Source organism: Paralichthys olivaceus, chromosome 10 (assembly GCF_024713975.1).
Source record: "Paralichthys olivaceus isolate ysfri-2021 chromosome 10, ASM2471397v2, whole genome shotgun sequence".
NCBI lineage: Eukaryota > Metazoa > Chordata > Actinopteri > Pleuronectiformes > Paralichthyidae > Paralichthys > Paralichthys olivaceus.
This window is the reverse complement of record NC_091102.1, coordinates 18,172,667-18,188,860: the sequence shown is the minus strand read 5'-3', so window position 1 is coordinate 18,188,860 and position 16,194 is coordinate 18,172,667. Positions and strand designations below refer to the sequence as shown.

Genomic DNA, 16,194 nt, shown 5'->3' with positions numbered 1-16,194 from the left:
TACAATATTACCATTAAAAATACCTTCTGAAAAAGCCAATAATACAACACAATAAATTATGCACTTTTTTATCGCATTTTAATTGACAACCACAGAAAAAAAAATATATAATGAACATATATAAAATATATATAAAATAATATATGACACTGACACATTTGGTGAATGATGATCATTTTCAATTAATGTATTTCTATAAAAATTTTCTCATGATACTTTCACACTTTAATGTGTGAGACAGGTTTAAAGTTGCTGAGGTTTATTGGAAAAGTCCAATAGCTTAAGCAGGCAGGCAAGCAGGCAGGCAGGCAGACAGGCAGGCAGACAGACAGGCAGGTTAGGATACGGGATCGACAGGACGTCTACAGAATCTAATAGTTATGAAGCAGCAGCTATGACTAACTTAAACTGAGTCTACAGTCCGGTGCAGACTGAGAGCAGTAGTGGAGCTTATATAGGCAGCTGGTCAATCAAGGCCCCAACTCCAGCACACCAGGTTCACATGAGTAATCATCCACGCACCTACACACCAATAGAGAGAGAGAGAGAGGGAGAGAGAGAGAGAGCCTAGTAGGCAGGTGAGGAGGAGGGCATGACATTTTCATTATTAGTGTTTTTGAACTATTGGTTTTACTAACTAATGTTGAGAATACATTTTGTCTTTGTTGTTAAAGAAACATCAACTCACATCCAGTAGCTTGTCATTCCTCATGAATCAATTAGGTGGGTGGAAATAATAATCATGCACATCTGTTACTTCAAACCAGCAACTGAGCAGCAGCTCAGCGGCTCGCGGTCATTAGCCTATAAACATAGGAAGTCATAGACAATCGTAGATGCAGTGTCATTTGTAAATGAGAATAGGATGAGACTTAAGCAAGTATTACAGGCAAACATTATTTTATCACTAAAGTCAAAATAATTTAAAACATCTGTGTTTGTCCCCAGAGAATGAACTGCCTAATCAAGAGGAAGGATAATTATAGATATACATAAATATAAATTATATATATATATATATATATATATATATATATAAATCCCATAAAGCCAGTGTTGATTGTGTCTTAACTACCCTTTACACCAGGAAATGGACTTAATTAAATTCTGCTGACCAGCACCTGTAGAAGTTTTACAACAGTGACCCTTATACAGTTAAACAGACACACAGTTGCTAGACCATCCGTAGTGGGTTTTGCTTGTTCTGACACAACACCCATGAACCGCACCATACTCACCCAGACCTGTGAACTTGAATGTATCTGAATGTATCTTTTATTATAACATTTAGTTCACTTGGCAATGTTGCACTGAGAGAGACCTGTCCCTTTAAACTCGCTTATTATGAAACACACCACGTACCAGCAAAGATAACGGGACCTCCCAGTTCCCTGGCGCCCCACTGTCTGACCAACTGCCTGCAGCATGTAAATGTTGGCTCTTCTTATCCAGTATTGCTTTAATCTCTTCATGTAACTTTTGATAAATCAGCTGTTCACAGAGGTTAAGCATGGCTCACCGCCTGTTTGAGGGCAAGAAGCATGCTGCTGCTTACTTAAAGTACAGGATCTCTCCACCAGAACAAATTATACAACAGGTCCTTGGATTCCTGGAAAAATGGGTAAGTGCAAGTAGGAAGAGGATGGCAGCCTCTGAAATATTAACTAATGGAGGACAAATGTCAAAATTAACTTTACAGCAATGTCATCTGACGTGTTGGTTATTTTGACAGAAAGCTCGTCCTTTTGAGCTGGCAGTGGATGTGGGTTGTGGCCCAGGACAGGGTACTTTGCTTCTGGCCAAACATTTTGCTTCTGTGGTGGGGACAGATGTGAGTCCTGCCCAGCTAGAATTGGCTTTGCAGTATGCTCTGGAGGCAAACATCACATATAGGTGAGCACGGACCAACCAGCAGTCGGGATTCACAGTGTATTCCTGAACTTAGCACGGTGAGACAGTAAGTGAAAGGCTAATTCAACTGAAAACGTCATGCGTCTCTCGTATTATATTTTTGTGCCATGTTTTTTCCTGGCTACAGAGGGAGAAATTAAGTAAAGTATGCATGGTAAGATATCAAGAAAACACCAACAGTTTAATATTAACATAATATCATTAGTTCCACTCTGAGACTCCTTTGAGCAACTTGACGAAAGAGAGAACAATGTGACCCTTGTCTGGTTAAAGTGGGTCATGCTGTGAGGCTGTAGAACAAACATTCAGTCAACCAGATAATAATCCCCTATGTTTTGTTTGGCAATAGTATATATAAAATACATATTTAAAAAATGACATGCATAGCATATAGTAGTATATAGTATCAATGGAGTATTTAGCCTCAGTGTTAGTGATATTTAATGATATTTATATTACTGTACAACTTGAAAGGGATACCTGGTGGATTAAGCATTTATTGCATTGGTGCAACATTAACTCAGCAATGTTTAATCTGACTTTTATTTTTGGATTGCGTTTTATTATTAAGGATTCATGACAAATCCATCTCGGAGCCAATCAGCTCTTATCTGATGATGGATTCTCTTCTGTTCCCTGTACACAGTTTACAGTTCAAACAGTGATGCATTGACTTTGCAGGGTGTTTTAGGTCCTGACGACATTTTGATCAACTTCTATGAACAGCTATCTGCATATGAATACAGATGAATTCCAACAATGATTAATTTTGGTCAATGTGTTCACACAAACTGTTAACCTGGGGGCCACAAAAGCTCAAACATGATTGGTCAAACTAGAAATGGAAACCAGAAGACTTCCCTCACCTGCAGATTCTATTCACATTTCTCTTTATATACACACTTAGAAAGTTAATAATCATATTAATATTGTACTTGACTATTTATACCATACTATTTGTGGTTGGGAATTTCTGTTTTGGCCCACATTCACTTTCTTCAAAGAGTGATTCCTCTTTTGTGCAGAGCATGATGGGAATGGAAGCGGCATACTTCTATTCAGTGAATGTCAATATAGAGGGAATGCAAATAAATAACCTTACAGCAGTCAGCTATATGTTTCACCTGGTGTGTGAGGAGTTTGATTTGGTCCCTGCTGCCCTCCCATCTTCAGAGAGTGTGCAGCCGAGGAGCTGCCGTTTGCTGACAGCTCAGTGGACCTGGTGACAGCCATGACTGCGTTCCACTGGTTTGACAGGCCACGCTTTCTCCAGGAGGCCCACAGAGTCCTGAAGCCCCGCGGCTGCCTGGCTCTGCTCAGCTACACCATGGACATGGAGCTCAGCTACGAGGACTGCTGCTCGAAAACACTCAACCAAGTCTGCAGAGAGGTATAGATATTCTTACATGTCAGGACACATGATAAATCCTGCTGACACGAGTACTTCAGGGAACCATTCATAGTCATGGACAAAGCAGATTTTATTCTGGGGCTGGGGATCCCACCATTTAATAACCAAGTCATTTGTGATAACCTGTTGACATATCTGCATAGTGAAAGATCAGAGACCTATCTCAAGCAAATATGTCCATTTCCCATCTTGGCATGCAATTCTATACATCAACTGAGGAGACTAGAAATCAGTGGGCTATGAGTATGACTACAGTAAATTACCTTTAAGATTAAAGATTACATCTTTTCAGACAAGCTTCATCACACTGAGACAAAGATAATATAATAGCGCTGAAAGTTCTGTGCACTGCAACTTATGAAAACGTGCACGAGCTGACAAAACAAGCAAATAAAAGAAAAAAACACCTTCATCAAAGCAAATACAAGAGACACAAGCAAATCACAATAAACAACATCGCCATCTAGTGGATATTCTAGTGTAATGTCAGTGAGCAGCACATCTGACATCTGTTGTATATAATGACATAAATGAAATTGATGGACTTTTCTAATGATTTGATCAGTTTTATGCAGCTTTAAAACTTTACCGCAACCCTCATCTTGGTCCCAGCTCTCTTGAGTTGTACCGGGAGACATATGAATCCATCCCTTACCCTGACAAGGAGTGGTGAGTGAATACATTCTTCTTTCTAAATTCTGCATATTAATTTCTAATCTTTTTTCACTTCAGACTGTAATTTATACCTTAAACACACGTCTTGGAAATAATCACACTGAAACACTGTACCCTCCATTTTGTCTGTGCACAGCATGGTAATATTCAAACTCAAAGCTCTACAAATGAAAGACATGACTTGACTCTCACTCGTGTGTTGATTTGTGTGTGTCTTCATAAAGGCAAGAGTGTGTGAGAGTGAGAAAGGCCATGCCTCTGTCCAGCTACATGGGGATGGTGGAGTCTTTCTCCAGTTATCAGGCTCTTTTGAGAGATGACCCACAGAAGGCCACACAACTCTCCCAGGACATCTGTCAAAAGTAAATACTTATACACTACAGTATAAATATGCATACATATCACACATGTGTCTGTAGAAATTAAGAAAATTACCTCTGCCAAGGATTTTATATTTCACCCCTAACTGTTTTTTAAAATTTGTTTATGACATAGATTACACAAAACCTACTGAACAGCGTATGAAATTTGGTGCAGCTTGATTGACTTATAACACTTGATTTCCCATGCTCCTCTCTGTCCAGGCTGATGTCGGTGATGCAGGTGACCTCAGCAGAGGCAGAGGTGGTGGTGACTGTGAAGTATTACTACCTGCTGGCCTGTAAACCAGAGGAGGCCTGAGTCCACCTCACACTTTCAGCACCAGTCATGAACATCACGGACACAGAAAATCTTTGTGTGAGGCTGTTTTATAAAATACCACTAGAGGGTGGCATTGATCAAGAGTCTATGTGATTATTGAATCTCTGTATTAAAGGTCCTGTTTTTAATATTTAGGTGAAAGGGAACTATTGTGAGAAATTTAATGTAGAATAATCCTCATGATGTTTTCACTAGTTCATTTTCTTAACCCCAGAAAAGGTCCTTTATATTTAAATACTTTATATTTACATCGAGGGGACCCTCTCTACGGAGGTCGCCATGTCTTTTACATTAGTCCAGACTGAACAAACTAAACACCTTTTGAGTTTTTATGACAATTGAAGGCTACCACAGTTTCTTTTCCATGTTTGAAAGGAGAGGGTGAGGTGAGGGGTGTTCAGCTGCGACATGGAATTTCAACAGTAGATATCACAAAATTCTACACACTGTACCTTTCATTGTCCATCTTCATTTTGCTGGCATGTTTTATCTCTTTTTGAAACCCATATTAATTGAGGCATAAGACTTCATTCAATGGGCTTCATCAACATAACCGCAGACAGATATATTCTCTTTATTTGTAGACCTCTGTAGATTTATTCGTCCTGTATGTTCTTTCAGATCTTCATTTGAGTTTAGCTGCGTTAATCAATATTTATATGATAGTGGTGATGAACCTCATAGCAGATATACGGTGTCTGTACTGTAGAAACAGTCTGTTTCATGATTGTTCCCCTCTGGCTGCTTGAGATCTGTTGTGACAGGATCATATGTCTTCATCCTCTTGGAGTCTGAGTCCTAGTTTGTGCTGGACACAGATTAGAGTAGAGGCATTAAGCCTTTTGTGTCCACAAGTAGCCTCTGGCATAACTGGCCTGACTCCATTAGACTGATGGTGTTCTGAGTGGACATGCATGTTTTCTCTGCATCTCTCTCTGTGGCAGCAATTTGTGTATCCTCAACTGTCCGAGTCAGTCACATGATCCCAGTGTGACTGAGCAGTGTTCCACTTGTTGAAGAGGAGACTGACGGCTGAGAGACCACACAACAAGCAGAAGAGCTGAGGGAAGCTGCAGTGAAGCTGAATCACCAGGGGAGATTCAAAGGGTCTGCTGATGACTGTGGGTCAAACACTTCACACAGTGACACACTGTGAAGGATTTTGTTGTTGCGGATGCTGAATATTCTTAACATCTCTTTATGCTATACTAAAAATGTCATTTTTATTTTTTATTCTAGTCTGATGGCCTTACTGTAATTTTAACCAAAACTACAAACCTCTGTTACGTTTATATTTTAAAGCATGCTTCAAGAAAACTGTACAATTTTAAATGTATTTAAATGACAGTTTTAATTTTAACAATGATTTCAACATGAGGCTAAATGCAACAGTTCCCAGTTTTGCAATAATATGGCAAATATGAACCCTCTTTTGTTTTTGTTGTAACAATTACATGAGTTTATACTTCAAGGTCTAAAGGTCAAACTTGTCCCCACAAAGACAAAAGTACACACACATACTCGTAGATAAAGACAAATGAAAATGAATGTGAAATGAAAATAAATGAAACATGACTCAATGTCCACCACAAGGTACAAGTGATAAAACATAAATAAATAACATATAAAACAAAATTCTGTAAAATGTTTCTTTTGGCTTTATTGCTTAAATTATCTGAAAATGAAACCAAAAAAACCCCAAAACAAATGAATTATCAGAGCTTTTCCTTTTGGGTCACATGAGGACACTGTGTCCACAGTTTTAAATCAATATTGAAAATATGAATAATGCAGCCTCCTTCAAAGGAAACCACTTAGATTTAAATATACCAATGAGAGTTACGTGTCATTTTTATATTCTTTCTTATTAGTCACAAGAAACATTTTTCCCTCCAGCTGCATTCAAATGAAAGAAGGTTGAACATAAGTAACAAAGCTCAAGATATTTGGGTGTTAAGAGTTTAAGTGGGAACAAATGTAATTTGAGTCAGTTGACAGATGATATTTTTACATCAGTGATGCCTGGTACACTTTGATTATGTTTCCTCTTTCAGTTTGTTGTAAAGCTAAAAGCCCTCACTGGATACTAAGACATATATTTACTGTTTGAATTAACAAACCAGCTATATGAGTATTTTTATGCTCATACAGTATATTGTCTCAAGATTTTATCATTTTTGGAATATATTCAAGAACAGTCACCCGATGACTTATGAACGATTAATAATTATGTTTTTTCTTGTTTTGTTCTTATATGGTTATATGTTGAGACTATTTTATTGTTTGTTTGGCTATCCCAATAAATTATGTTGATGATGTGCACCTTTGAAGCCTTTCCATACTCACCTCACACACATTACAACTATGTCTAATATTAAATGTCCTCTTTTTTAAACTTAAAACCACTTAACTTCCTTTGAGTTAAGATCATTTTCTTATGTCCCTGACTTCACAAAGCAAATCACAAGACAAGACGCACACAAAGACACACAGAAGATACACACAAGATTTAAAAAAGTGACCTTACAAAACATGTTTTTCCAAGTGAATGCATTATCTTTGAAAGTCCTTGAAAGAATCCTTTCAAATTTAGAACAAATGTTCACTTACAGATCAACTGACCTGACTTGCGAGGTCAAAGGTCAATGTCATGGTGGCCTCTTGAACAAGTCTCCCTTTCAAGAATTTATTTAGTTGTCACTTGGATTAAAATATTAACTGAATTTAGTGGGGAAAATTTCCTTTGAACTTCTAGGTCTACACATAAATCATCTCTTACGTCAATGCTGTATAAATATGCATACTCCAGTGATACTGTAGTGTTTACTCAGTAACCTTTCTGTTTATTCACAGATTATTTTAATTTGTGATAGGTACTTCAAAAGTCTAACTGCAGAGTATCTGAGTGTTCTGGAAACAGCAAGGTCAGAATATGCTTATGATACACATTTATGTTTGAACAATAACCAGCTCAAGGTTAAAAATAATATATTTTATTGTGAAAGTTGGAGGAAAGAAAAGAAAGCGGAACCAAGGTGCGGCTATCGTTTCCCGACAGTGCCCAAGGTGAGAGGTGTTCCCTCAGAAAGAGACTTGGAGAAGAAAATGGTGGTGCGCTCTCTCACGCTGTGATTCTGTGAATCTGTTTACAGGTTGGTACTCTCTTAAACGTACTATGACTGCCTCCTCCTGAAGTGTGCAGGAGCTTGTTGTAGCTGTGATGAGTCGGTTGTTGAAGTTTTTTGTGTACAGCCGAGTTGAAGAACTGCGGGCTTGTGTAAACAATGGCGCTGACGGATAATTCTCGTTTGTATCGTTACGGTGTGAATGTGATTTTGTGCGCTGGCATGATTCGATATGATATGTGATATGATATGATATGTTACTAATGATTGTTAATGTTAAAGAAAGAGAGGTTTACTGTTTATAACTCAAAGTGAGTTACCCCTGAAGTTATACAGGAGCAGTTACAGTATATGTCTGCTATGTGTTCAAACATGCTCTCCCTATGTGTATTGTGTTTCATGTTTGTGACTTTAGAGTCATTTAAATATTCATTGAAAGCCAAAGAGGGTTTATGATTACATTACATCAAAATGATGGTGGATTTCTTGAGTTAAAAACGAGTATCTATACAAGTTAAAAACATGATCTATTCTTTGGATATTATTGCACTTGAAAGAAATTATTAAGAAGTTATTTTTATAACAAGTGTATTTTTATAATGACATGATAACAGAAAGATGAGATCTTTGTAGAGTTTTGCACTACAAGGGAAACTACTGGAACAAAGGCACAGATGACAACAGGTCAGTGAGCGACGACTAAAAGAAGCACCACCATGACACACCGGTTCTTTGAGGGGAAGGAGCACGCCTCCGTCTACCAGAAGTATCGCGTTGAACCTCCAGATGAGGTCAGAAATATTATCCTTCAATACTTAGATGAAAAGGTAAGCCATGTTCTGAATACATAGTACACTCTCTTATCATATTGCATTTAGAGCTCTGTAACTGGGCATGCTGCTTATTGGTTGTAAAAGTTAAGAGTTCATGAGGAAAAACCTGAAATATGCTTCACACTGACAACAAGTGTTGCAAATCTGTTGGCATCCTCAGAAGGGACAGCCACATGTGTTGGCAGTAGATCTGGGATGTGGAACAGGTCAGACCACTCGAATATTGGCACAGCACTTTAAAGAAGTCGTTGGTATTGACATCAGTGAGTGTCAGCTTGAGGAGGCCAGAGCTGTGCCAGGGTTCTCCAACATCGAGTACAGGTAAGACATCTCGAGAGGCTGTTGTGTTAACCTGAAAACAAAGCAACTGAATGGTGGGAAATATTGTTAATATAGGGTTATATTTTATTTCTGTGTTTTTCTGTTGTAAAATTCTGCTTAATAAACAGTGTCATTGTCTCCATCAGCTATATTTCTATGTTTAAAAGATTTGTCATTGGTTACCCTGTTGTTTTTTTTATCATGCTCCTCAACTCCACATCTCGTTTGTAACACAAATAAAGGAGTTAACTTGGTCAACAACTAGGTCTCCCGTCCCTTTGTGCACCTCTCTGATCAGCTGAGAGACAACTCCAGTGTGTATAGGCACCCAGGAACACCAGAATGTATGACAAAATGTAATGCTTCTGGATACGTCACTTAAGATTACCTTCCCCTCAACATGGCAAGATGATAAGATACCCAGATGCCTGACTCTAATAGTCCACTCTTGCTCTAAATTAATTGAATGAAATTCAGACTTCAAAAACAAGTACTGCATGAAATAATAGATCTGACATTCATATTAATGGGACTGATAGTAGAGTGAACTGTTTTAAATGTCTTTCTCTGTGACCTGTATTGAGCCTCAGTCTCACTTTGCACCTGCAGGAAAGGGAGAGCAGAGGAGCTTCCATTTTCTGACAGCTCTGTAGACTTGGTAACAGCATCAGCAGCTGCTCACTGGTTTGATCATGCAAAGTTCCTTGCTGAGGCAGGTCGGGTTCTGAAGCCCCGCGGCTGCATTGCTCTTCTTGACTACAATACCACCAAATTACACTACTCAAACTGTGGAGAACGACTTGACAGCATCTATGATGAGGTGGGTGTAGAGTCATTAGCATGATCATCAGCAAAAGAGCCAATAATTACAAAGGTTGGATTCAGGATCTCAGGCAAGACCTTTAACACACTATCAGTCAAAATATAAATATTAATTCGTCTCATAGGACTTTACAAGATGCAACTGTACACCTCAGAGAGCCACATGTGAGGGATCCCTCTCCCAGGACAGACAGAAGTGCAATAGATGCCACGTGTAACTGAACAAAATTGACAAAATCAATGATGATTAAATGTTATTGCTGGTAATTGTAGACTGTGAGTAGAGTGGAAAGAGAGAGCCATCTTGAAACTGCTAGCTTATATAGACACCCAGCAGGTGAGGCCAATTCTTCAATGAGGAGGGAGGAGCCAGCGATCAGAGCCTCTGAAAGAAAAACACAGGGAGGGCGGAACCAGGACTATCATATGACCGGAGGCCATCACAGTGGGAACCTTGTATATCAGGGTCTTGTTGTAATCATAGTCCACCATCAGGAGCCATCATCACACAAAATACAAAAGTCAGCACATATAGTAAAGGATTCACTTTTTAATCTATATTAACTTTTAGGTGCATCAGCTGCTGATACCATACACCAGCAACCCAGTAGTTCAGTGTGACAGTGAACTGGAGAAGTTATACTCTGCAATCCCTTTTCCAGACAAAGAACGGTAATTACAACACAGACACTTAACTTACCAATGCTAAGTACACCTCTGTAATACCTAGAAATAACACCACTTCTGCTGACCTTTAAAAAGATCAAATATTAAGCACAGTCATTGAACTGTGGTTTTACACAGTAGCCTTGTTCTTTAACAATTAAAAAAAACACCTAATGTTGCTATTTTATCTTTTGAATAATACATGAATCTACAAAAGGATTGAAGGTATTCAAGTGAAATCTTTCATCACACTGAAAAACCTGTTGGGATTCATTGAGACCTGGTCCATGTTCCAAACTTACAAGAAGGATGACCCTCAGGCTGCCAACAACCTGCTGCTCAACATTCAGAAGAGGTAACCTAGAGAGAGATGACTTTGAGAATTGAATCAGAATTGTCTGACTGTTTTCCTGTGGTGCTGTAGATAAAGAGGTAAAATAATCAGACTCTGTTTCTCGCTGCTTGACAGGTTTCTGGACGAAATGGGAGTCACCTCTCTTAACACTGTAATAGAAAGGGAGATGACATTTTTCGGTTATTTGGCATCAAAATCACAATAATCAACTCTGTAGATGTGTGTTGTAACAAAGTACAATATATATAAACTTCAGAAGCCTATCAAAGCCTTTGATGCATTAAAGAGGGAGCTTATTGAACTTTGAAATTCTTGTTTTTCCCAGAACTGTTACTGAGCTTTCCTTGTGTCATGATAATTATTTGTCAAAAGACTTACAACCTAATCCATAATACAAGTTTTAGACTAACAGAAGTTGTTTTCAGACATGCATTGAACACTGGAGATCCTCCAGAGTGTCCCAGATTACCCAAATTCACTCCTACATTGTAGGCCCATGTATCACTGACCATTGACCAACATTTTGACTGTATGATAAATGTTTTTACCTCAATAAATTTGCTTATGATACATACCAACATACTTTTACTTTCAAGACTTTGAAGAAATTATTTTCTCAGAGGAAATTTTTTAACTTTAACTCCATTTTGGCCAGTTTAACAAAAGTTGTCACTCAGTTGAAAAAGCTTTTGTATGAAAATCACAGACAATTTCCAATGTAAAATAACTATAACTCATGTACACCTTGAAGTAAAATGTATTTCTGGTTATTACATAGAGCTTGACCACATGGAAGTGCTGGTGTGAATGCACGCAATAAACCTTTCAGTCCGTGCTTATCGCACTAATTTATGTTCAAGTGTGGATTTTTCCAGTATGTTCATTTAATTAGTTATTTCATACTATAAAAATAATGCAGGACCTCACACCATGATCACTACTGCACAGACTACATGTCCAAATGAGAGGTATCTGGGATTGCTTCATTTTTCTACATTGAGAAATGCAGACGTATATCCCTTCAACTGAGTGATAGACTTGTCTCTGCTGACTTCAGATCAGTATCAGAAGTATCAGTGAGAAAGGCCATGCCTCTGCAGCAGCATGCACTCTTCAGTATTTGTAGCCTGTGCTCGCTGTCCACTCATAATGCTGACGCTCAGATTCATAAAGCATGGTGGAATTACATCAGTTATTTGTGGAAGTACACAGACAATAACACTAGAGGGTGGTATTTCGTCAGATAAGGTTTTAGAGAACCCTGAAAAAAAAAAAAGGACAATAGCAGAAAAGAACCAGATGGAGGCTCCACCTGATGGAGGAGTAGCACTGTTTACATGCTTAAACAAATGAAGCTGGTTTTAGGTTAATGGACAGAAGGTGAAAGAATAGCAAACACACAAGATGGAAGCATATGAACTTTTCAAACAATGTTTAATTTCCATTGCTCAAAGAACATCATCGTGTTCAGCTGCTGGATTTGTCAACGATTTCAAGTAGCCAACATTCTGTTCCTCAAGAAGATCCCACAATTCCTTCTTTTTACATTTTCCTATATTCTGTCTCTGTGTTAATTTTAAGACATTGAATTATGTAAATTGAGAAAATAACTAGAAAAACTGAAGAGCTCAAAACATATATATTTTTCTATACAAGACACACTTTAATAAATGATCCTGGATGAATCTTTGAGGAGAAAGCAGAAGCTCTGTGTGTTGGGGTCAGAGCTGAGATGGATCTTGCTTCTGTCTGCTCCAGAGAAAAGTCCAGCTGAGAATCATTCTAAGACATCTCCACACTTTCCTTCCAAGCTTGTTACTGATCTCTTTGTTCGTCAGCTCCTCTGATCCCTCTGATTCCTGGCATCTTCACACACCCGACAGGTTCTCAGGCAAAATTTACACCAGAGGTCACAATGTTTGCTTGAATCAAATTTGTTTAACTCCTTTTAGGAGCTACATTTGAAAACGCAAACCATTCAGATCAATTTTCTTAAAGAGGTGCATGTGCATTAGTTTGTGTGTGAATAAACACTACACAGGCAAATCACCACTGACACGCAGGCTCAGGGTGAGATGATTTGAAGAGTAAACTGCCTGTAGGTCTGTAACTTGGCAGGAAACCACTAACCCCCCCCTCGGTTTCCTGGGAAGCACCAAAGCGTGGAAAACATCCAGTCGCCTTGAATAACCTCCAATGATCTGTGCAATAGGAAAAAATGTTCCTCAGGATGACTTGTGCCTCTTATCACTGAGACATGTTAGATGCACGTTAGAAGCTCCATGCACTGACATGACCAAATGTGCGCCTGAGAGAGAAAATTAATTTAACTTTACCGCTGCAACCTTTGGGAGTAATTCACAGTTCATTTGCTGCCATTTTTCCTGTTTGTGTTTATTCCAGAAACCCATCTCCCAGGTATGTCCAGGGTGAACCCCGCTTTAAGGTGTCTGTAGCTGTATTGTCTGCACCTGGCAGCACTGTAGGGTGGCAACATCCTCGATTGGCCGAATCAGTCACCTGATCACAGTCCAACTATGTGTTGGAGTTGGTGAAGAGCGGAATGAAGACAGAGAAACCTCAAAGCGATCTGAAGAGCTGAATGAGACTGCAGTGGGAGAGAATCACCAGGGATGATTCAAAGAGTCCGCTAATGTCTGAGGGTCAAACACTTCACGCAGTCCCTGACTGCAAAAGATTTCCCACATGTTAAATATCTTTACATATTTAATTAAACATTTTTATCATTTCTTTTTGCTTTTCAAAGTCTTATCTAAAAAGTAAGGCTAAATTCAAGTGTTCCCAGTGTTAATTAGAAAACACATTTGTTACAGTTACACGAGTTGAAACTTCAGCAGGTCGGACTCTCTCCTCACACAAATACAGACATAACTCAAGTGATTTGTTTTTATTGGTGTGTCTTTTCACAATTGGATGTTTCCTCTTATAACAGGGTATCAATGTCTCAAATGATTTCATCTACATCCATTTAAGTCAGTATATAAAATGTGGATCAGTCAGGAGGCACACACGAGCTGAAGTCAGATGCGAATGATTACTGTGCAAAAACATTACATAAGATCTGAACATACAAATAAGATATATGACTCATTTGAATTCTCATTTGTATTAGTCACAAAACCAAGCGAGTTGTGTGTCAAACACGGAGCAGTTCTGCTGTACACGTTTTCATCTCCACTCACATGTGCTACAACTGAAAGTCCTCCCTGATTACTGAATTCTATATTCAAATATTCCTTATTATATATTTGTGACTGTGCCCAGACTGAAATATCTATCTGAGTACTTTTTCACTTGTTTTTAATCATGCATTCCATAATATGTTAGTACATGAGTACTTCTGATAATATAAGCTTTGATCAGCCCTGTACTCCTGATACTTGAAAGCTCTGCACATCCCACAAACTTTCCATATGACTGAAGGACACAAAATGTTGTCAGAAAGCATCAGTTCCCATTTATTGGTAAAACACATCTTATTTAGAAATGTCAAATTACAGTCTCAGCTATTTCTGAGCACATCCTGGGAATTTATAGCTAATATAATCTAATCTTGATGGAGAACAAATGTTCAGTAGTCACTTGTCAAACTGTTCTTCTGTAATCTATAAGAAGTATTTTTTTCACACACAAAAAATTGGTGTCTGTTAGATTTTAACCAACAAGGCTAAACTAAGTAGCTCACCGTGCTTATTAGTAGTTTGCTTTTATAATTACAAATAGAGTACAGCCCTTCTTAATTTTCCTAACAGCCTCTCGACTTATCGCATGGGCAAAACAAACATTTGGCAGAAAACAGGATGTGTCTTGTTATGACATGTGCGTTAGTCATGTTCTTGCAGAGGAGTTTTTCTCTCGTAAATTGAGTCGACAAGATACGCTGACATCTGGGTCATGTGTTTCCAGCAGGGAGAGCGAAGCCCCGGGTGTGAGACTTGCTTTCTACAAGATTAAGATTCGAGGCCAGTGGGGCTGATGTCACTGCTGCAGCAGTCACGGTCACGGCTGGATGTGAACTGACAGCCAGATGTGACTCACGCAGTAAGTAGTGGTGTAATTTATGATTCGAAAAACTGTGCTTAAAGAGTGTTGTAAGTGCAAGACACAATTCTCCAAATGTTTGTGTTAGTAAATCATTAAATCCAGATTTTAAAAAAAACTTGAATTCCTCCAAAACTTTTGTTTAGGATCAACTATCTACAGAGCTAAAGACATTCCCATCAACCTTGTGTGTGCTTTGTCTTTACTGCTAAATATTTGCATGCTAACACACTAAACTAACATGAGGCAACATGGAAAAGATTATACCTGCTGAACATCACATGTCAGTTTGCTGATGTTTGCATTTAGCTCATATGCCAGTACCTTCAACCTGCAGGCCAAAACAAAGAGCTTTGTATTGACAGAAAAGGATCAACAGAAGGTCGGAGCATGTGACACTGTAGAAGACACATAAAGTGGATTTTAAAGCAATACAAGATACAATAGAATAAGACAATGCTATTTTAAAACTTACAGTGTAGCTATAATGTGAATTAATTGTAATGTTTTAAACTCTGATTAAAATAATATGATATGTATGAATTCCTCCCAGATATATGATATATAAAAACTGAATGTTGATTTTCCATGTTTAGTTTTGGAACAAGAAGAAGACGTGTCCCAGATGGTCTGAGAGGTCTGGAAACTTCATAACAGAGCAGCACATCAGAAATATATTTAATCAACACTAAACAAAAAAAGAAATGTTATTTAAACACACAGAGAGCCAGTTTAAATATCTGAGAACTGGAATGATGTCATAATAGAGTCCTAACAATATTAAATTCCTATTGTATTCACTGAGGTAGAGCTTGGTTTTGTAATTGTGTTGACATGTCCATACACTCTTTCACTGCAGAACCTTTCCATTGTTGAAGTGAATGTCATTCAGGACAAGAGTGAAGTTCTGTGTTATTGATGCGGTTGAAATCCTGCCTGGAAAACTTCAAAACAGTTGTTTAGGGGCAAGAAGATTTTAAGCTGTTGAAAAACAACCTTCTAAATGACACCATAGAGGTTTAATAACTGCAGCTTCAGGGTAAGTGGAAAAAAGCTTTGATAAGTGTTGACTATTAGCTTGAAAATCTGATGCCATGCATTTGATGGAATTTGGAATTATTTGAATTATCAAGGCAGCAGGGGGTTATATGATTGAGAGGAATAATCTGGGTCAACTGTGGATGCAAGGACAATTTAAAACCCTGATACGTCGGAATCATAGACCAATATGGGAGAACCTAAAACCTGTACTATCTTGATAGACCAGCAGAGGTCGACTGGTTGGGAAAAGAAGTCTTATTATTTTCACAC

General features: G+C 38.3%; 2 protein-coding genes across 7 annotated transcripts; both read left to right on the top strand.

The window, feature by feature from the left end:
- Nucleotides 1-1,398: 1,398 nt before the first annotated feature.
- LOC109631037 (putative methyltransferase DDB_G0268948) lies at nucleotides 1,399-6,334 on the top strand. Its single transcript, XM_020089600.2, has 6 exons — nucleotides 1,399-1,621; nucleotides 1,733-1,893; nucleotides 3,085-3,301; nucleotides 3,888-3,991; nucleotides 4,222-4,359; nucleotides 4,582-6,334. The coding sequence occupies exons 1-6, from the start codon at nucleotides 1,511-1,513 to the stop codon at nucleotides 4,676-4,678; spliced, it is 828 nt and encodes a 275-aa protein (XP_019945159.2). The 5' UTR covers nucleotides 1,399-1,510; the 3' UTR covers nucleotides 4,679-6,334.
- Nucleotides 6,335-7,522: 1,188 nt separating this feature from the next.
- On the top strand, nucleotides 7,523-15,687 carry LOC109631041 (putative methyltransferase DDB_G0268948). Of its 6 annotated transcripts, XR_011244281.1 has the most exons (9): nucleotides 7,618-7,851; nucleotides 8,458-8,651; nucleotides 8,818-8,978; nucleotides 9,588-9,798; nucleotides 10,372-10,472; nucleotides 10,684-10,821; nucleotides 13,225-13,239; nucleotides 14,749-14,883; nucleotides 15,480-15,687. XR_011244281.1 is itself a non-coding variant. In XM_069532598.1 (8 exons), exons 3-8 carry the CDS (start codon nucleotides 8,541-8,543, stop codon nucleotides 13,343-13,345), a joined length of 843 nt encoding a protein of 280 aa, XP_069388699.1. In that variant the 5' UTR covers nucleotides 7,523-7,623; nucleotides 7,705-7,851; nucleotides 8,458-8,540; the 3' UTR covers nucleotides 13,346-13,611. The 6 variants fall into 6 exon arrangements, 5 of the variants coding, with proteins under 5 accessions (XP_069388699.1, XP_069388701.1, XP_069388698.1 ...); XM_069532598.1 differs by lacking the exons at nucleotides 14,749-14,883; nucleotides 15,480-15,687 and having other exon boundaries at nucleotides 7,523-7,623; nucleotides 7,705-7,851; nucleotides 13,225-13,611; XM_069532600.1 differs by lacking the exons at nucleotides 14,749-14,883; nucleotides 15,480-15,687 and having other exon boundaries at nucleotides 7,617-7,851; nucleotides 8,439-8,651; nucleotides 13,225-13,624.
- The last annotated feature ends 507 nt before the right edge of the window (nucleotides 15,688-16,194 follow it).

Coding starts and splice junctions, on each gene's coding strand:
- LOC109631037 (XM_020089600.2), top strand. CDS start 1,511: ATGGCTCACCGCCTGTTTGAGGGCAAGAAGCATGCTGCTGCTTACTTA. Junction 1,622..1,732: donor TTGGATTCCTGGAAAAATGG/GTAAGTGCAAGT, acceptor TTATTTTGACAG/AAAGCTCGTCCTTTTGAGCT. Junction 3,992..4,221: donor CCTTACCCTGACAAGGAGTG/GTGAGTGAATAC, acceptor GTCTTCATAAAG/GCAAGAGTGTGTGAGAGTGA.
- LOC109631041 (XM_069532600.1), top strand. CDS start 8,541: ATGACACACCGGTTCTTTGAGGGGAAGGAGCACGCCTCCGTCTACCAG. Junction 8,979..9,587: donor TTCTCCAACATCGAGTACAG/GTAAGACATCTC, acceptor TTGCACCTGCAG/GAAAGGGAGAGCAGAGGAGC. Junction 10,822..13,224: donor CTGCTCAACATTCAGAAGAG/GTAACCTAGAGA, acceptor TGTTTATTCCAG/AAACCCATCTCCCAGGTATG.